Raw genomic sequence first — 21,320 nt, 5'->3', positions numbered from 1 at the left:
TATGGCCCAAAGGTCTAATGAGCTCTGAATTATTAATTATGTGCCAACAGCCTAAAAGTCGTAAGATGGACAATACTTGGATGATAAACCTAAATGTTTAACACATTTATGAAGCTTCAGAACTTTTGATACTGCTCGTAGAGAATATACTTTAGGATGCTGGATTTTCTCCTTGGCAATAGTACCAGTTCTTTACTTATTATAGTGTATTCCATTCCTATCCAAGAATAACTTAGGTTTTTACTGAACTCCTGCTATGTATTTTAAATACTTTTCATGAATGAACTTATAAGTTCCTTAACATGTGTTCCACAATACACTTGTGATCCACTAGTGGGTTACAGGTGTGACCAGGATATTGATTCCTCAAGCCCTAGATCACTACATTTACTAATGCCACACTGCTTCTTCCACTATATTACACTCCTCTCATGGACAGGGATTAGGTTAATAATACTTTTTTACTTGGAAAGACATTTTACTTTGGAAAGATATTTTTAAAAAGCAGAACCACAGAATCAGTATTATGCTATAAATAGTTGTAATAACATTAAAAAATGTCAAAATTCATACATTCATGTACTCCATAAATTATGGAATGCTATTTCAATAAATTATAGAAACAGACTAAAGCTGACAGTCTTAACTACTTTTTGCCAGAATATTCAATAACTTTCTAATTATTTAGAATGAAAGAGGAAAGGTAATAGTTATCTACAATTATGATACACAGAAAAATCAAGTTTTAACCAATTTACCTAGGACCTAAGAAATAAAGAAAGGGGATGACTGTTCCCAACACAATACTAAAGAGCACTCAGCAAGAGTTCAGTCAACACCTGATTCTCAGGAAGCTGACTTAAGCGAGCACAATTCAAATGAAGCTCACGAACCTCTTTGTCTATGGCAGTGGTGTGCAACTGGGCCTCTGCAAGCTCACAGTCAAGAGCCCTTTGTAGACTGTATATGACATGGTCATATGAATGGTGTTCATCATTGAAAAGGACACAATAGTATCTTTCATTTTTCTCTCTGTTAAAAGAAAAAAAGGAAAATATATTCAAAAAAAATTTTTTTTTTACATTTTATTTATTTTTGATAGAGAGAGACAGAGCAGAAGTGGGGGAGGGGCAGAGAGAGAGGGAGACATAGAATCCGAAGCAGGCTCCAGGCTCTGAGCTGTCAGCACAGAGCACAGAGCCCGATGCAGGGCTTGAACTCACAAACCGCACTATCATGACCTGAGCCGAATTCGGACGCTCAACCAACTGAGCCACTCAGGCACCCCCAAAAAAGATATGTTCAGATACTGAAACAAATAAAGGAAGACGTGAAAAATAGGCTAAGGTAATATACAACATCTGTAACAAAGCACCACCATGTAGTTTCTTATGTATGAGAAAGTACCACTGTAATAACTAATACAGGAGATTATTTCAAGTGGTACAGTGCCATGAAATTTTTAAAACCCTGATAAAAGCACTACTGTCTCCATTTTTAAAAATTACTTCCAGGTGTGAATGATTACTTTCAGTTTAGTGGGAATATGTCTTTAATACTACTTACTCTTAACTCTTGCTAATCTCCTACTGTGGCAAAGGGAGACAGCCTTGGGCTCAGGACCTTCAAGCAGGCAATGATAAATAGTAAATAACTAATACTTAGTTTTTATTGAATTTATTCTTACTTTTACATTATATTTAATTAATAAATTAATTCATTTTTTAAAGTTTATTTTTATTTGGGGGGGGGGTGCACAAAGTGAGGGAGAGAGAGAATCCCAAGCAGGCTCCCTGCTGTCAGCATGCTGACAAGACCTGAGCTGAAACTAAGAGTCAGATGCTTAACTGACTGAGCCACCCAGGCGTCCCACCTTCCATTTAAGTGATACTGGTTTTATAGAACATTTAACAAAAATGTGAACAAAAAAAAGGTGTATAGATTTAAAGTGCTAGCACTACCATTTGACTGAGGGACCTTAGGTTGCTTAAGCTTTTAATCTTGCTGAGATGACAAAGCCTCTTCTATCTTTAAAAGAATATTAACAGGGGAGCCTGGGTGGCTCAATCAGTTAAGTGTCACACTCTTGGTTTTGGCTCAGGTCATGATCTCACAGTTTCAGGAGTTCACTCCCCAAGTTTGGCTCTCCACTGGCAGTGTGGGGCCTGCTTGGAATTCTCTCTCCCTCTCTCTCTGCCCCTCCCCTGCTCATGCTGTCTCTGTCTCTCTCAAAATAAATAAATGAAATTTAAGAAAAAAATTTAAAAAGAGTATAATAACCCATTTACAACAACATGGAAGGAACTAGAATGTATTATGCTAAGCGAAATAAGTCAGAGAAAGACAAATATATGATTTCATTCATGAAATTTAGGAAACAAAACAGATGAAAATAGGGGAAGGGAGGGAAAAATAAGATAAAAACAGAGAGGCAAACCATAAGAAACTCTTAAATAGAACTGAGGGTTGCTGGAGGGGTGTGGGATAGGCTAAATGGGTGATGGGCATTAAGGAGGGCACTTGTTAGGATGACCACTGGGTGTAAGGGATGAATCTCTAAATTCTACTCCTTAAACCATTATTACACTGTATGTTAACTAACTTGGATTTAAATTTAAAAAATAAATTAATTTTAAACAGACACACATTGCTACTCAAAAAAAAGAAAAATCAGCAACAACAAAAATAAAAAGAGTATAATATCTACATTCAAGAATGGTGTAAGGATCTTATAAAAATGTGAAAACACAAACGTCAAATGTTATTATCAGTTTTAAACAGTCTATAATATGCTTTTACCATACACTCAATAGATTCCATAACTCTAAGAGGAAAATTTTCTCAGGCCTCTTAGAGCTCAGGAAACAAGTTCAAAAAGACTTCTCCAGGGGTGCCTGGCTGGATCAGTCAGTAGACTCTTGTCTCAGGGTCATGAGTTCAAGCCCTGAGTATAGAGCTTACTTTAAAAATAAATAAATAAAAGACTTCTCTATGGTCACAATGCCAATAAAACCATGAGAAGGCCTCAAACGCAGGTCTATGAATCTAAAGTCTGGTGCTACACCATATACATACTAAAAGCTCATGCAACCCTCCCTTTTCAGGCAGGCAGAACGCTAGTATTGTTTACCAACACAAAGTTTCTTAAAAGGTTTCACCGACATTATCACCTATCTGAAATTAAAGCCTTTGTGAATGCAATCTCTGATGACCTTTATTTCCCCAAGCATTTTATGGCCCAGCAAGAGTCAAAACAATATATGTAATGTCTTTATAAATTAGAATTTTTAGTTCTCTCTCCTCCTAAAATAAAACAAACAAACCCCAATAAACTCAAAGAACAATGGTATTTAAATTTATAATGCAATTTTGTGAAATCCCAGTATTACACAGATAGAAAAATTCCCACAAGGCCCAAACCATATTTTCAATATCAGGTCTGGAATTCTCTTGTGGATTTGTAAGGTAAGAGCAAATATTACTGAGACTGAAAGACTCACAGCTGTTAGAAAGTGCTGGGTTTTAGTTTAAAAATGTTAAATCCTTCTAACTGAAATAATCCTAGGTATCAAAGCACATGGCAAAGAGCTATCTCCTCATTCCTACCACAAACCTCTAGGGAAATCTGGAGGTTGGTCTAGGGCAGGATCAAACCGGGCAATTTACTTCTCAGTTTAACTGGGATGAGAAGCTGCCAGATCATTTAGAATAAGACCCCCAAAATGCTTTTCCTTCTTTTGGTTTAACTTCTGTTTAGTGCTAAAACAGAACATCTCATATAAATGGAAATTTTGGAAGTATTCCCCATAAGATAATTTTCCACAAAATTTTCATAATGCTGATAAGCAGTAAATAACAGCAACAAAAACATTTTTCTAACATTTATTTTGCAGTATCAATAATCATTGCTAAAACTTCTCCCTTTTGAAAAATGTCCCTACCTTCTCTGGAGTTCAGGAGGCAGTTCTTTCTCCTCTTCCCATATAGTCATTTCTACAATGTATTTTATCACTGAAGGGAATATTTTCCGGGCTTGGGCAATTACCTCTTCATTCAATGGGCAACGTAAACTCTGTAAGAAAGTATAAAAAAAAAAACAAAAAACAAAAAAAAACAGAATTACCAACACTGAGAAAATATTATTAATTTAGAAATATTTTAATGATTTCATTACACCATCCTTCAGGAATGAATTCAAGTTGAGCTCAAGAGGGTTGCTATTCACATCAGATTCACTTAATTCCTTGTGGCCAACTTAGTGCTACAGATAGAAAAGGAGGGGGGTGGGATCTTAAAAAAGAAAAAGAAAAGGAGACAGAACCACAGAGTCCCCTTCTGAGGGATGCTCTCCCTTGTGAATGTTCTCTGCCTTTCTGAGTAGCCTAATTATGGTAATATCAAAGAACATTTGGTTATCTCTTAAAGCTCACAAAAAACTTATTTATTTCAACTGAACCTCATAGCCACTCTGTAAGACAGGCAGAGATAGGCATTGAAAGGATAAGGTGGGGCAGGGGGCGCCTGGGTGGCCCAGTCGCTTAAGCATCCGATTTCAGTGTAGGTCATGATCTCGTGGTTCGTAGGTTCGAGCCCCACACTGGGCTCTGTGCTGAGCTCTCAGAGCTTGGAGGCTGCTTCATGTGTCTCTCTCTCTCTCTGCCCCTTCCCCACTCATGCTCTGTCTCTCTGTCTCTCTCTCAAAAATAAATAAACATTAAAAAAAATGTTTAATAAAGGGTAAGGAACCCTTCTAAGGTAAAAGAGGCTATAAATAGCAGAAGACTAAAACCTGAGTCTTTGACTCCTAAAAAAAACAATGTTCTTTTTATTACAGACTACCACCTCCTTAACAAAACACTTGTTGAAATGAATCAGCTAAAAAATGCATTCAGATGCTCTGTATCACAAGCCATGACAGAAATACAAATCAAAACCACAATGAAGGGTGCCTGGGTGGATCAGCTGTTTAAGCACGGACTCCTGATTTAGGCTCAGGTCATGAGGTCATGGTTCGTGAGACTGAGCCCACATCAGGCTCTGGGCTGACAGTGCGGTGCCTGCTTGGGATTCTCTTCTCTCTGTCTCTCTCCCTCAAAATAACTAAATAAACATGAAAAAAAAACCCACAATGAGATACTTCTTCACACTGCTACAGTGACAATAATAAAAAAGACAGACAATAACAAGCGCTGGCTAGGATGTAGAGGAATTTGAACCCTTACACACTCCTGGAGGGAATGTGAAATGGTACAGTCAATTTGGAAAACAGTCTGACAGATGCTCAAAATATTTAGCATAGTTATATGACCCAGCAATTACATTCTACATATCTATCCAAGATAAACAAAAATATCTCTGGAATAAAAACGTATACACAAATATTCATAGCATCTTTATTCATAATAGCCAAAAAGTGGAAACAACCCCAATGTCCACCAACCGCTGAATGGATAAATAAAATGTGAATATTTATACAACATAATATAATTTGGCCATGAGAAGGAATGAAGTAAATGGTACAACATGGATGAACCTCGAAAACATTATGCTGGTGAAAAAAGCCAATCACAAAAGAACACATAGTGTATGATCACATTTATATAAAATGTCTAGAATAGGCAAATCTATAGAGACAGAAAGTACAACAGTGGTTGCCTAAAGCTGATGAGTCCGGAAGAAATAGAGAGTGACTGCTGATGGGTACAGGGTTTCTTTTGGGGGTGATGAAAAGCTTCTATAATTGAGGTGATGGTTGAACAACTCTGTAAATATACCAAAAAGTGCTGAATTGTACACTTTATTTTTATTTGTTGACTTGTACACTTTAAATGGGTGAATCTTTAAATATGGCATGCAATTTTTAAATATGGCAACTCAACAGGCTGTTTAAACAAAAGAGTAAACAGGAAAAAATACAAGAGCTCTTTAAGACTAAAAAAAAGTCCCGTAGAAATTCAGGATAAGATTTTAATATTAAATTTTAACCTATCTGCTGCTGACTGTTCTAATGAACTGTATTTTACTCTGTGTTCAGAATAAAATCTTAACCTATGCATTTTTACTCTTTTACACCAATTTTTTCTCACTCCCCAATGCTTTATAATTTCAATTTTTACCTTCTTTTCAATATGTCACCTTCTCTTAGGAGATTTTGCTCACAATCATTTACCAGAGAGAGAAACAAAGAGAGTCAAAGTACTAAGACCAATATTGGTCCACTACATTCCTCTTTCTTATATTTTTTTTAGCTCAATATATCCTTTTGAATTCTTAAAAAAACAAAACAAAACAAAACAAAAAAAACAACCTAGTCTGAGGTGAACAGTTAAAAGAATCAACTCATGGGGTGCCTTGGTGGCTCGGTCAGTTAAGCGTCCTAGTCTTGATTTTGGCCCAGGTCATGATCTCACAGTTTGTGGATTTGGGCTCCATCTCTGTCAGGCTCTGCACTGGTATCACGGAGCCTACCTCGGATTCTCTTGTTCTCCCTCTCTCTAACCCTTCCCTGCTTGCACATGTGCTCTCTCGCTCTCTCTCTCTCTCTCTTTCAAAATAAACAAATAAATAATATATATTATATAACATATAATAATACGATAATATATTACTTATTATAATATGTAATAATATATTAATATTTTATACATGTATATATTTATATTATATATATGTTTACATATATATGTATAAACAACTCATTATTTCTATACCATATCATTCAGAGTTCTTTAGAAGAGGTCTGGTAAATATATAAGAAACTTTCAATCAAAGCATCTAAAGCTTAGAAAATAAGAAGGTCGGGGGATGCCTGGGTGGCTCAGTCGGTTGAGCATCCAACTTCGGTTCAGGTCATGAACTCACAGTCTGTGAGTTCAAGCCCTGAGTCAGGCTCTGTGCTGACAACTCAGAGCATGGAGCCTGCTTCAGATTCTCTGTCTCCCTCTCTCTCTGCCCCTCCCTCACTCATGCTCTGTCTCTCTCTCTCTGCCAAAAATAAATAAACATTTTTTTAAAATTTAAAAAAAAGAAAGAAAATAAGAAGGTCAATGAGAGGAAACAAAAGGTCTGTAATGTAAACAGAAAGAAAAAAAAAACCAAACCAACCTTAAGTGCAGGACTTGAGAGAAACTGCTTTCACATATACCAGAAAGCAGCTTCTCTTCAAAAGACATTGCCAAATGCTGGATGACTGACTGATTAGTATCAGCCAGATCTGATTACACTCGGTAAATACCCACTATGGCTAGCACAATGCAACGCACCTGGTAGAGTACGGATTCCGTTCACCAAAGCAGAGATGAAACAAAATGCTAGGCACACAGGGCTGTTTGTGTTGAGTGAATTGATTAGTTATGTGCTAGTCATAGGTACCTTTCTCTCACCTCCAGATAATGACTTAGTTCCAAAATAACCAAATTTACCTTCAGGATAAGCCTAAATGACCAATCACCTTTTCAATCAAATTCTAAATCCAGAGAAATCCAAGATCAGTTTAGTTCATAACTAAATTCAGTATTCTGAGGCAATATGATTCAAGAAAACCCCAACAGACTGGAAATCCATGAGGCAGAGGAAGGGAATCTAGTTTTGTAAACTCAGTGAGTCAACTTAACTCCCAAGGATTCTTTGGTATTTAAAAAGCAAAGACAGGAGTGCCTGGGTGGCTCAGTCAGTTAAGCATCCAACTTCAGTTCAGGTCATGATCTGCCAGTTCGTGAGTTTGAGCCTCACATTGGGCTCTGTGCTGACAGCTCAGAGCCTGGAGTCTGCTTCAGATTCTGTGTCTCCTTCTCTCTGCACCTCCCCCACTCATGCTCTGTCTCTCTCTCTCTCAAAAATAAATAAAAATGTTAAAAGAAAACAAAACTTAAGGGGCACCTCAGTGGCTCAGTAAGTTAAGCGTCTGACTTGAGCTCGGGTCATGATCTTGAAGTTCGTGAATTCAAGCCCTGCGTCGGGCTCTGTGCTGACAGCTCAGAGCCTAAACCTGCTTCAGATTCTGTGTCTCCCTCTCTCTCTCTGTCCCTCCTCCACTCACACTCTGTCTCTCAAAAATGGACATTAACAACTTTTTTTTTTTAATTTAAAATGCAAAGACAGTTTTTCCAGAATAAAATTACTTTCTGACTTTATTTCAAGACATTTCAGTATTCTTTCAAAAATATTAGAAGAGGAAAGTGAAATAATCAGAATTAAGAATATCTGTTAAGAATATCTGTTAAGGGGCGCCTGGGTGACGCAGTTGGTTAAGCGTCCGACTTCAGCCAGGTCACGATCTCGCGGTCCGTGAGTTCGAGCCCCGCGTCAGGGTCTGGGCTGATGGCTCGGAGCCTGGAGCCTGTTTCCGATTCTGTGTCTCCCTCTCTCTCTGTCCCTCCCCCATTCATGCTCTGTCTCTCTCTGTCCCAAAAATAAATAAAAAACGTTGAAAAAAAAATTTTTTTAATAAAAAAAAAAAAGATTATCTGTTAAAACAAAAATGAGAATAAATTTGAAAGAGTTAAATGGTATTTCAGGTAACAGATATTTGATAATATTTAATCAAGTAACAGGTACTTGATAAATATTTGTTACATGAAGGAATGGCCATCTGAGATCAGGGCAAGTAAACGAGGAAGAGAGGAGAGGCAATCTAAATATCAAGTGCTGAATAATAAAGTAAATGGGGGAAAGTGGTAACAATTGGTAAATGGATATGAATGTCCTTTGTACTCTTTTTATTTTTATAGCTTTTCATAAATTTGAAATTAAATTCAAGGTTTTAAAAACCGTGCTGGATCCCAGAATCTAAAGATCTGAATTTTATGTCCAACTTTGCCACTGGCCAGATCTGCAAACCTGAGCAAGCCACTTAACTTTACTGAGGGTGTGTTTCTCCTTCCATAAAATGGAGCTACTATATAAGTACCTCATAAAGTAGTAATGGAAGATAAAATGATAATAATGCCTGTGAAAGATCTCTGTTAAATCTAAAATATACAAATGTGAGGTATTATTAGTATCAGAAGTAAGAACAGGTAATGGGAAAAGTAGTCGGAGCTGTAATAACACTAATGATGATGATAGCTAACATTTACTGGGCCCTTACAATATGCCAGGCATATTCTAAGGCTAAGCACTTTACCTGTATTATCTCATTTAATCCTCATAGCCCTGTGAGGCAGATGGTATTATCTCCGAGTTAGAGATAAACTGAAAGGTAGAAAGGTTGAATAACTCTGCCAAAGTCACAGAGCTAATTAGTCAGGTTACAAAGCAAACCAAGGATACCTGTTCTAGAGCCCTTCACGTTGTGCTCTAATGCTTCTACTCAAGAGAAGAGAACACATTTTATTTCTCAAGACATAATTCCATGTCTTTACATTTTGGGTTTCGTAAAATAGGGTATACTACACACGTGAGTGGTCAGATAGCACAAATATACAGAATACCAGGGGTTTCTTACTGATAGATCATTATACTTTATGACATATTGCAGTGTTTTTTTCCAGTATGTCATTATTTCCTCCTAACAAGTTTATAATTTCTTTTCTAAAAAATATTTTAGGGGTGCCTGGGTGGCTCAGCTGGTTGAGCATCTGACTGTTGATTTCGGCTCAGGTCATGATCTCACGAATTGTGAGATCAAGTCCCATGTCAGGCTCTGCACTGGCAGCGCAGGGCCTGCTTGGGATTCTCTCTCCCTCCTGCTCTCTCTGCCCCTCCCCCATGCACTTTCATGTGCTCTCTCTCTCGAAAATGAATTGACTTGAAAAAATAAAAATAAAAAATAAAAAAGCTTTTAAAAATCCTTGATAGTTTGGAATTTATCTGATCAAGTTTTTTCTATTTTTTTTCCTCAAATGGGTCATCAGTTACATAGCACCACCAACCAGAAATTCTGTCTCTACTACCAATTTGGGTTTATATACTCTTTTCTATTCCATTATCTGCTGTCTGCTCCTATAGCAAGAGTCACACTGTTTGGATTACTAGAGCTCTTTAACACATTTTAAATCTGTTAGACCTATTCACACTCCTAACTCTTCATTTCAGCTTTTCCTGACAAATTTCACAAACTATTTTTCCAGAAGAACTTTTGACTACTTTGTCAAGTTCCAAAAGAGTATTTGGCTGGGGATATATTGACTTTGTGGATTAATTCTAGAAAAAGTTTTACCTTTGTAATACTGAATCTTCCAATCTAAGAATGAAGCTTGTCTTCTGATTTTTTTTTTCTTTCATGCCTATCAGAGTACAGTTTTCAAGTTTTTTAAAAATACAGCTGGTAGAGGGGTACCTGAGTGGCTCAGTCAGTTGGATGTCTGACTTCAGTTCAGGTCATGACCTCACAGTGAATGGGCTCAAGCCCTGCATGGAGTTCTGTGCTGACAGCTCAGAGCCTGGAGCCTAATTCAGATTCTCTACCTCCATCTCTGTCCCTCCCCCGCTCACACTCTGTCTCTCAAAAATAAATAGACATTAAAAAAAATACAGCTGGCAGATTTCTTACTTTTTTCCAAGGTATTTTATCTTTTCTCATGCTACAGTGAATGAGGTCTCTTCTTCCATTACATTTTTTTAAAAGTGATCTCTATACCCAACGTGGGGCTTGAACTCAAAACCCTGAGATGGAGAGTCAGATGCTGTACTGAATGAGCCAGCCAGGCACTCCTTTTCACTACATTTTCTAAAAGCTATTGCTTGTAAGGGCATTTAAGTAATATTTGTTAAATACATTAAATAGAAAAACTAATGGTTGTTTTTTTTTTTAACTTTTTTTAACGTTTATTCACCCTTGAGGCAGAGAGAGACAGAGCAAGAATGGGAGAGGGTCAGAGAGAGAGGGAGACACAGAATCCGAAACAGGCTCCAGGCTCTGAGCGGTCAGCACAGAGCCCGACGCGGGGCACGAACCCACGGACCGCGAGATCATGACCCGAGCTGAAGTCGGACGCTCAACCGACTGAGCCACCCAGGCACCCCTGAAACTAATGGTTTTTAATATGAGTTCTGTAACCAATAACTTGATCAAGCTCTACTCTAGTTTCCATTTCTTTTCTAGTTAATATTCTTGGGTTTTCCAGGTATACACTCATGAGTATTTTACCTCCTCTCCAATACTGATATATTTTAGTTCATCCTGTGAGTCTATTTGATTAACTTCTAAGAGGTGTTAAATAACAGTGGCAATAGATTTCCTTCTCTTGTCTCTATAATGGGAATACACTAATGTTTCATCATCAAACATGATTAATGACTTTTGATTTCAGGTCAATAATCCTGGAAGAAACTGAGAATGTTATCAAAGAGCTAACTTTCCCAGAAAATGCCAGGATTAATGGTTTCACAGGTGAATTCCAAGAAGAGTTCATTCCAGGAACATAAGTATGACAGTGTTATGTGATTGCTTTAAACTTGATTTCACCTGCTAATGTTTTATTTAGTATTTCAGCATAACAATTATTAATAAAACTGATCTGTAAATTCTATATTTTGTCAGATCTGAGATCAATATAATGCTAGCTTTATGTAACAAATTTGGTAACTTTCTCTTTTCCCCTTGCTATGCTTAAGAACAGTTTCTAGGGGCGCCTGGGTGGCGCAGTCAGTTAAGCGTCCAACTTCAGCCAGGTCACGATCTTGCAGTCCGTGAGTTCGAGCCCCGCGTCGGGCTCTGGGCTGATGGCTCAGAGCCTGGAGCCTGTTTCCAATTCTGTGTCTCCCTCTCTCTCTGCCCTTCCCCCGTTCATGCTCTGTCTCTCTCTGTCCCAAAAATAAAATAAACGTTGAAAAAAAAAAAAAAAAAAAGAACAGTTTCTATGCTTTTGTTTATCTGGAGTTTACTTGATGATTTTTATTTATGTTTATCAATAAAAAATTTTAAATATAGAAAACTAAGATCAGTATAAGAAACACAACTTTTACCTAAGATTTAGGTAATTTAGGTTATTTTCCATACATGTATTTTTTTGTTCAAGTATTTTAAGGTTTACCCCCAAATACTTTGATATGTATCTATAAAAAATTTTTCCTACATAATCATAATACCATTATTATATCTAGTAACATTAACAATAATTTTTAAATATCATCTATGTCTTGAGCATATTCAATTTTCCTAATTATTCCCAAAATATCTATAGCATTTGATTATGTCTAAGTCATTTACATCTAAATGAATGTCCCTTCCACACCTCCAGCCTTTTGTTCTTGATGACAGAAACCAGGCCAGATTTCCTATAAAAACTCCTACATTCTAGATTTATCCTGAAATGTCCTACATTTCCCACTTATCTTCCTTGTGGTCTTCTTTATGTTTTTCATGTCTTCCCTGTATTTCTTATAAGCTAGAAGTTAGACCTCAAGGTTTCATTAAGTTCAGCTTAAACATTTATTTAATTTTTTTAATGTTTATTTATTTTTGAGCATGAGTGGGAAAGGGACAGAGAGACAGGGAGACATGCTCCATGCTCTGAGATGTCAGCACACAGACTGAGGTGGGGCTCAAATTCATGAACCACAAGATAATGGCCTGAACTGAAGTTGGATGTTTAACCAACTGAGCCACCCAGGCATCCCAGGTTAAACACTTTTATCAAGCATATTTCAGGGGTGCCTGGGTGCCCCAGTCGGTTAAGCAACTGACGTCAGCTCAAGTCATGATCTTGTAGTGCGTGATTTTGAGCCCCATGTCAGGCTCTATACTGACAGCTCAGAGCCTGGAGCCTGCTTTGGATTCTGTGTCTCCCTCTCTCTGCCTCTCCCCCACTTGTGCTCTCTCTCTCTCTCTCTCTCTCTCAAAAACAAATAAAATGTTAAAAAAAATTTTTAAAAAAGAATATTTCATAAGTGGGGCTCTAGGTACTTCAATTTTTTAACAGCATGAGATGTAATTCACCAACCATACAATGCACTCAAAATACACTATTTAATGGTTTTTAGTATATTTATAAATATTTGTAACTATCACATCACTATGAGATGTTTCATGACCTCAAAAAAACGAAAACAAAAAAACACTTTAGTGATTTCTTCCTCCCTCATCACATGCCTCATCTCCCTAGACCTAAACAACCACTAATCTATTTTCTGTCCCTATCAATGTACCTATTCCAGACATTCATTTAAATGTAATCGGCTGCTCTGGAAAACAGTGTGGAGGTTCCTCAAAAAATTAAAATAGATCTACCCTATGACCCAGCAATAGTACTGCTAGGAATTTATCCAAGGGATACAGGAGTGCTGATGCATAGGGGCCCTTGTACCCTAATGTTTATAGCAGCACTTTCAACAATAGCCAAATTATGGAAAGAGCCTAAAGGTCCATCAACTGATGAATGGATAAAGAAATTGTGGTTTATATATATACACAATGGAATACTATGTGGCAATGAGAAAGAATGAAATATGGCCCTTTGTAGCAACATGCATGGAACTGGAGAGTGTTACGCTAAGTGAAATAAGTCATGCAGAGAAAGACAGATACCATACATTTTCACTCTTACGTGGATCCTGAGAAACTTAACAGAAGACCATGGGGGAGGGGGGAAAAAAAAGAGGTTAGAGAGGGAGGGAGCCAAAGCATAAGAGACTCTTAAAGACTGAGAATAAACTGAGGGTTGATGGGGGGTGGGAGGGAGGGGAGGGTGGGCGGTGGGTATTGAGGAGGGCACCTGTTGGGATGAGCACTGGGTGTTGCATGGAAACCAATTTGACAATAAATTTCATATTAAAAATAAAATAAAATAAAATAAAATAAAATAAAATAAAATAAAATAAAATAAAATAAAATAAATGTAATCATATGTGATCTTTTGTAACTGGCTTCTTTCACTTAGCATAATACTTTTAAGGTTCTTCAAATTGAAGCATGTTTCATTACCTCTCTTTAATTTTTTTTTTTTTTAATTTTTTTTTCCAACGTTTATTTATTTTTGGGACAGAGAGAGACAGAGCATGAATGGGGGAGGGGCAGAGAGAGAGGGAGACACAGAATCGGAAACAGGCTCCAGGCTCTGAGCCATCAGCCCAGAGCCCAACGCGGGGCTCGAACTCACGGACCGCGAGATCGTGACCTGGCTGAAGTCGGACGCTCAACCGACTGCGCCACCCAGGCACCCCTCATTACCTCTCTTTTATAGCCAAATAATACATTATATCAATTTACCCATATCTGTTTATCCATTTATCAGCTGATGGGCAGTTGGGTTGTTTCTACATTTTATTATGAATACTATATTTTATTATGAATACTATAATTTATTATGAATGCTATAATTTATTATGAATACTATATGAATATTACATTATCCTGTAATACTATTTAATTACAATAATACTAATATATTATGTAAGTTCTAGATATAAGTTCCTTATCAAATAATATGATTTGCAAACATATTTCTCCCATTCTATAGGCTTTTCATTTTCTTGACAGTGTCCTTTGATGAAGTCCAATTATCTATTCTTTCTTTTATTACTCAGGCTTCTGCTGTCATATCTATCAATCCACTGCCAAATCTGAGGTCATGATGATTTACCCTCTGTTTTCATCTAAGAGTTTTATAGTTTTAGCTCTCACATTTAGGTCTTTGACCCATTTTGAATTAATTTTTGTATACAGTGTGAGCTAGGGATCCAGATTCATTCTTTTGCATGGAGATATCCAGTTGTTCTGGTACCATTTGATAAAAAACAGTATTCCCTAGTGAATGGCCTTTGTATTCTAGTTGAAAACAGTTGACCAGAGACATGTGGGTTTACTTCCGAGCTCTCAAATCTATTCTCATGATCTCCATGCTTATCATTATGTCATACCACACTGTCTTGATTACTGTTGCTTTGTAGTAGGTTTTGAAATAGGGAAGTGTGAGTCTTCCAAGTCTGTTCTTTTCCAAGGTTGTTTTGGCTACTCTGGGTCTCTTAGAATTCAACATAAATTTTAGAGTAAGCCTGTCAATTTAAAAAAAGAGAGAGAGAAAAAAATTCCCAGCTGTAATTCTGATAGCAATTGTGCTGAATCTGTACATCAACTTGGGGAGTATGGCCTTTGATGTGATTTATAGTAAGAAATATATTTGGTCTTCACTGTTTCTGGTTCAGAGCTCCTGAAACTCTTGGAATTTCCCAAGGGATGAGAGGAATTTTTAAAAGTCTTACATTGTGCTATTGAAGTGACTTTTAGAAAGCATCTAAGATGGGGGCTGGGTGACCATGATTTAATCAACCATGCCCCTATGCAGTGAAACCCAAAAGGACAGAATATGGAGTACTTCTGGGTTGGTGAACACAAGAGATTTGGGGAAGGTGGTACATTCAGAGAGCTGAAATATCTTAGCCTGTGGGATCTAATGCTTATTGCCAGGCAGACAGTGTCAGGGTTGAGCTAAATTTATGGGACCTAGGTCAGTGTCAACAGAGAACTGAGTTTGATGACTTGATGGTGGTGGGAAAAAACACCCATTGTACTGCTACATTAACAATTTTAAGTCTTGTAAATACCATCTGATTTCACTCATGCAGAATTTAAGAAACAAAACAAATGAGCAAAGGGGAAAAAAAGAAAGAGAGGCAAACCAAGAAACACACTCTTAACTATACAGAACAAACTGATGGTTACCAGAGGGGAGGTGAGGAGGGGGTGGGGATGGGAGAAATAGGTGATGGAGATTAAGGAGTACACTTGTCATGACGAGCACTGGGTAAAGTATGGAAGTGTTGAACCACTATATTGTACACCTGAAGCTAACATTATACTGTATGTTAACTAACTGGAATTAAAATAACAACTTAAAAAAAAAAACCTGTAAGTCTTCTAATCCAGAAACATAGGATGTTTTTCCATTTATTGAGATCTTTAATTTCTTTCAACAGTGTTCAACAGTTTTCAGAATATAAATTTTATACTGCTTTTGGTATTTCTAAATATTTTATTCTATTTGATACTATAGTAAATGTGGATTTTTTTCTCAATTTCTTCTTCCGATTTTTCAAAACTGATGTATAAAAATATAAGTAATTTCTGTATAATTATCTTGTATCCTACATTCTTGCTGAACTTATTAGTTCTAATAATTTTTTTTGTGGATTCCTTAAGATTTTCCATATACAAAGTCATGTTAATCTGCAAAGAGAGCTAGTTTTATTTTTTCCTTTCCAATCTGGATGCCTTTTCTTTTTCTTGCATTACTAATTGCCCTAGCTAGAACCTCCAATAGAGTATTAAATAGATGTGGCAAGAGCAGAATCTTTGTCTTGTTCCTGATCTTAAGGGGAAAGTATCTAATAGCTGTGAGGTTTTCCATATGTGTCCTCTATCAGGGTTGAGGAAGTTCCTTATAAGTTTAAGTCTTTTTTATGATGAAAGTGTGCCGGCTTTAGTAAAAGGCTTTTGCTACATCTAGTAAGATGATCTGGTGGTTTGGGGTTTGTTTTTTTTTTAATATGGTGTATTATATTAACTGATTTTTAGATGTTAACCTATGGCCTTTATTTTATATGCTATGAAGAGACTCATTATGCCATATTGCCCTGCTATTAGTAATGATGCTAATATTGACGACTAGTTTCAGGAGATGACAGTATGATACCTCCATTATAGAGTTTCACTTTTTTCCTTTATGACTAGCAGGTAATCTATGAGATGACAATTTAGAACTATGTGAATATTGTTCCTTATCAACTGATGTCTTAATGGGTTTAGCATCTATTAATGATCCTTGTCTGAAGCAAATATTTCCTTAGGGTTTGCAAACTGTTAATTATTCTAGGGGCACTTGGGTGGCTCAGTTGGTTGAGTGTCCAACTTCGGCTCAGGTCATGATCTCATGGCTTGTGAGTTTGAGCCCCATGTCGGGCTCTATGCTGACGGCTCGGAGCCTGGGGCCTGCTTCGGATTCTGTGTCTCCCTCTCTCTGTGCCCTCCCCCACTCATGCTCTGTCTCTCTCTCTCTCAAAAATAAATAAACATTAAAAAAAATTTTTTAAATGATGGGGCGCCTCTGTGGCTCAGTCGGTTGAGCGTCTGACTTTGGCTTGGGGCATGATCTCTCATCTCAGTCTGTGAGTTCGAGCCCCGCGTCGGGCTGTGTGCTCTCAGCTCGGAGCCTGAAGCCTGTTTCGGATTCTGTGTCTCCCTCTCTCTCTGCCCCTCCCCCACTCATGCTCTCTCTTTCTCTCTCTCTCAAAAATAAGTAAACATTAAAAACAATTTTTTAAAATAAAAAATGTTAATTATTCTAATTCTACTAAATCTTCTCTATTAGGGAGCTAGCATGCATCTAGAAAGAAGAGCTTTACCTCATATACTGGTAATACTTGTTTACAATGGAATACAATTCCTATCGAAAAAGTAGAATAAATGCTTAGTTCATTCCCTTTACCAATTTTTAGAGTGAAGAAATTATATAATAACCATCACCATAGCAATGAACCAGTGACTTGGCAAAATTATTTTTTTATTTAAGCTCTCTATAAGTTTTATTAGGAATTCATGAATTTTCATGTACTTTGATTCATTCAATTATAGTAGTTACTTATTAGTATTATTATGATACACCAATTGCCCAACTCAGATCAGTGACAGCTCTTTCAAGTTAGATCCTAGATTCTTTTAATACAAACCCATCCTCACAAGCTTACCTATTCCCTGATAATGTATTTTCACCTGGTCAGGTATTTTTATAAGCCCTGATTTCTTTTAGTGAGTAATGCTACTTAAAGACATCAAAATCTGGGCGCTAAGGGTCTTCACTGCTATAGGACTACATGGAACAGTTTAAAGACTACTAAAACTATTTCTTGCAGTTTTGAAAAGGATTACTCTGTGAAACCATTTGAACACAGCATTTTTTAGGGAAGTACTTTCTTGTGACAGACTATATTCTGAATCTCTTCAATCGTTATTAACTGTTTATGTTTTCTCTTTGAATAAATTATAAAATTGTATATTATTTGATAAAATGATCCATCTTCAAATGTATTTGCACAGAGTCATGTAAACAGTCTTTTATAATCCTTTCAATTTCTTCTTTGTCTATGGGTCTATAGTTATTTTCCCATTCTCCTTCCTAATTGTCTGTATCTGGGCTTGCCCACTTTTTCTTGATTAGGATATATAATGGATAATCAATTTGTTGACTATTTTTTTCTTTAAGAAAAGCATTATTAAAGTTATGTGTCAAGTCTACCGTTCCATTTGCTCTTTTAGGCTTATATATTGTTCATTCTTACTTATCAAATTGACTGCTTAACAAATAGAACCAAGAAATTCACTCTTTCTTTAGACAAATAAAGAACACAGAGTGGAATACAACTCCTTACATTTAAATACTGGAACATAAAACTCAGGATTCTTAATGGAATTGAGTTTAATCCACACACGTAACATTTATCTCCATCTAATTGTATCGAGCTTAAAATAATTAGCAATTTTTAAAAATAATATCCTTACCTCTTTTGTGGTACCTGCTCTTCCAGGTTCATGACTTATACAAAAAGGGCCTGTTTTCCATGCCTCTGTGTCTCCACAGTCACAAAATCCCCCTCCAGTAGAAGTATGCATCTGACAAATGAAAAATGAGTTTGTCTTGATTTCAAAACATCTTACAAAGCAAGAAAGGATAAAGATGACTCAATACTCCCCAATACTTAAACCTTACTTGCCTTTAATGAAATAGAAAATATATCCGAAACCATTTTAGTTAACAAGAAAATAATCTAAATACTTAATCATAACAAAAATGAGCCTTCAAAGTGATAAAATTTTGAAACATGCTTTGAAACATCTAATTTTTAAATAACAATTTTTAAAATTGTGTACTAATGGAGAACAGATTGTGAAGTATGAAAAAAAAAAAACCCACCATACAACACCTAAAATGCTCGAGTAATGAGATTTTTCTGCTTAAACACACTTCTAAAACTCATTATAATAATACTTGTATGTTGAAGAAATGTATACAATATTTACAATTATTTGATGTTCCATTGTACCTAAATTTTTTACAACCCTTTTCCTTTGAAGGTTCCTGCAAACAACAAAAAAATAATGCAGATATGTGAATCCAGATAGAGGATGATGACAATGGCCTAATTTTGAATCTTTCCCCAAATTCCCCCCTCCAAAACATACAATGAACAAGGAAAGCCCTAAAACCACATGACTCATGTCTGCAGCATTACTGAGAGATGAAAAATAAATGCCACGATCTTCAAATGATTTGTTCCATTAAAGTTCCTGTTGCCTATTACTTCAAGCTTACAAATGCAGACGAGAAAGGAGCTTAAGATATTCCATGAAAGAGAAGAGATGGGTACAGAGGACTTAGATGAAGCACAGACAAAATCATGCCCAAAATCATGCTGAGGAACAACTATTGAACACAGGTTGAGACTTGAGGGTTCACAGACAAAGAGATCAAAAGTGAGTAGGACCAGCAGTAGCAACCTCAGAGAAGCATTGCTTTTGTAGGAAAATGAAATACAGAAAAAAAAGGTGATAAGCCCTTAAAGATTTGTCAGTAAATGAAAAAAGGAAACAAGAAGGAAAAATTAAGGATCCTACAGAAATGAGAGAAACAACACATGCCACCTCTACTCTCAACATCATCTATAAAAGAAATTACACAGAAGAGGGCAGAACTGACAGAAAACAGCACTTGTAAACCCTGTCCATGAAATGAAAAAGAAGAAACAGACCATATTCGTTCACAACTATAACTAGGGTGCCTGGGTGGCTCAGTCAGTTAAGTGTCCACCTTCGGCTCAGGTCATGATCTTGTGGTTTGTGGGTTCAAGCCCCATGTTGGGCACTGTGCTGACAGCTGAGAGCCTAGAGCCTGGTTTGGATTCTGTGCCTCCCTCTCTCTCTGCCCCTCCCCCACTCTCTCTCTCTCTTTCTGAAAAGCAAACATTAAAAAAAATTTTAAATATATATACAAAACTATTACCAAAAAAGAAAGGCAAAAAATGCAATCACAGCCAAAGCCCAACCACAAAACTGAAGAAAACTGTAATGTAATGCTCTAAACTTAATTACATGCCTCAAACATTTGCTGGATATGAAAGCCTTTAATCGGATTAAAGCACCTTTAATTAGAAATACAGAAACTAAGATCAGACATGGACACAAAAGGAATATGAGACTTGACTGAACTCGGGGAAAAAAATAGCAGAAAACTAGAAAATCCTACTTGAAGTGAATTCTAAATTACAAGGTATCCAAGACAAAAGACTCAAATGAAAAATAAACAGCATTGAAACAAAGCAGGAAAATAATCAACAAATGATAATGCAATGAAGCAAAGACATACAGGGTCAGAGAGAAAGTGGTTGCAACAGAAGATAGACATAAAAGAGCCAACCTAAGTATAAATGGAGTCACCAAAGAAGAAAATCTAAACAATGGAATAGAGCTGTTATTTAAAACTATAATCTGGGGCACCTGGGTGGCTCAGTTGGTTAGGCATCCCACTCTTGATTTCAGCTCAGGTCATTATCTCAGTTGTGAGATGGAGCCCCACATTGGGCTCCTCTGTGTTGGGTGTGGAGCCTGCTTAAGATTCTCTCTCTCCCTCAGCCCTTCCCCGGTTCATGCTCTCTCTCTCAAAACACAAAAACAGAAACCCCCATTGTAATCTAAGGAAACTTCCTGAAAATAAAAGACCTAAATCTAAACATTGAAAGCACTCATGAATAACTAAAACTCAACCCAGTATCATCAACTCTGAAGTAGATCCTACTAAAATTGTTAGAATTTATTTGTTTTTATTTTTTAATGTTTATTTTCGAGAGAGAGAGAGAGAGATAGGGCATGAGCGGGAGAGGGGCAGAGAGAGAGACACACACACACAGAATCCAAAGCAGGCTCCAGGCTCTGAGCTGTCAGGACACAGCCCGACACGGGGCTTGAACCCACGAACTGCAAAATCATGACCTGAGCTGAAGTTGGACAATTAATCAACTGAGTCACCCGGGCCCCCCTAAAATTGCTAGACTTTAAAGATAAATGTCCTGAGGCCTTCTGGCAAAAAGATGAAATAACATAATAGCAAGAAAACTAGACTGGTAACAGGCTTCTCAATAGCAACATGTAAAACAAGACAACAGCAAGGCTCTGTTTTCAAGCAAAGAAAATGCAAACCAAGGATACTGTCTCCAACCAAGCTATAAAAATAGAATTTTGAACATGTCATCACTTAGGGAATACTGTATATATGCACCCTTCCTGAGGAATCTACTTGAAGAGAGTTCGGGAGCTTTATGTATAAAGAAACAGACATGAATATGTGAATATGTTAGGCTTTGCAAGTCATACAGTCTCTGCTGAATTACTCAGT

At 36.9% G+C, this 21,320-nt stretch overlaps 1 protein-coding gene across 2 annotated transcripts in view; it reads right to left on the bottom strand.

Annotated features, from left to right (window-relative positions):
* UBR1 (ubiquitin protein ligase E3 component n-recognin 1) overlaps positions 1 to 21,320 on the bottom strand; it is a 135,462-nt gene that overhangs the window by 80,613 nt on the left and 33,529 nt on the right. For both annotated transcript variants that reach the window (XR_006293034.1, XM_043554111.1), the window contains exons 4-6: positions 18,434 to 18,544; positions 3,942 to 4,072; positions 894 to 1,032 (exon numbers count right to left, since the gene is read on the bottom strand). Coding sequence is in view for 1 of the 2 variants with exons in the window: in XM_043554111.1 (XP_043410046.1) it covers positions 894 to 1,032; positions 3,942 to 4,072; positions 18,434 to 18,544 (381 nt within the window). In the remaining variant the exon portion in view is untranslated. The remainder of the gene's footprint in view (positions 1 to 893; positions 1,033 to 3,941; positions 4,073 to 18,433; positions 18,545 to 21,320) is intronic.

The sequence above is a fragment of the Prionailurus bengalensis genome, chromosome B3, assembly GCF_016509475.1.
Source record: "Prionailurus bengalensis isolate Pbe53 chromosome B3, Fcat_Pben_1.1_paternal_pri, whole genome shotgun sequence".
NCBI lineage: Eukaryota > Metazoa > Chordata > Mammalia > Carnivora > Felidae > Prionailurus > Prionailurus bengalensis.
The sequence above is the reverse complement of the archived record's forward strand: the minus strand, read 5'-3'. Positions and strand labels throughout refer to the sequence as shown.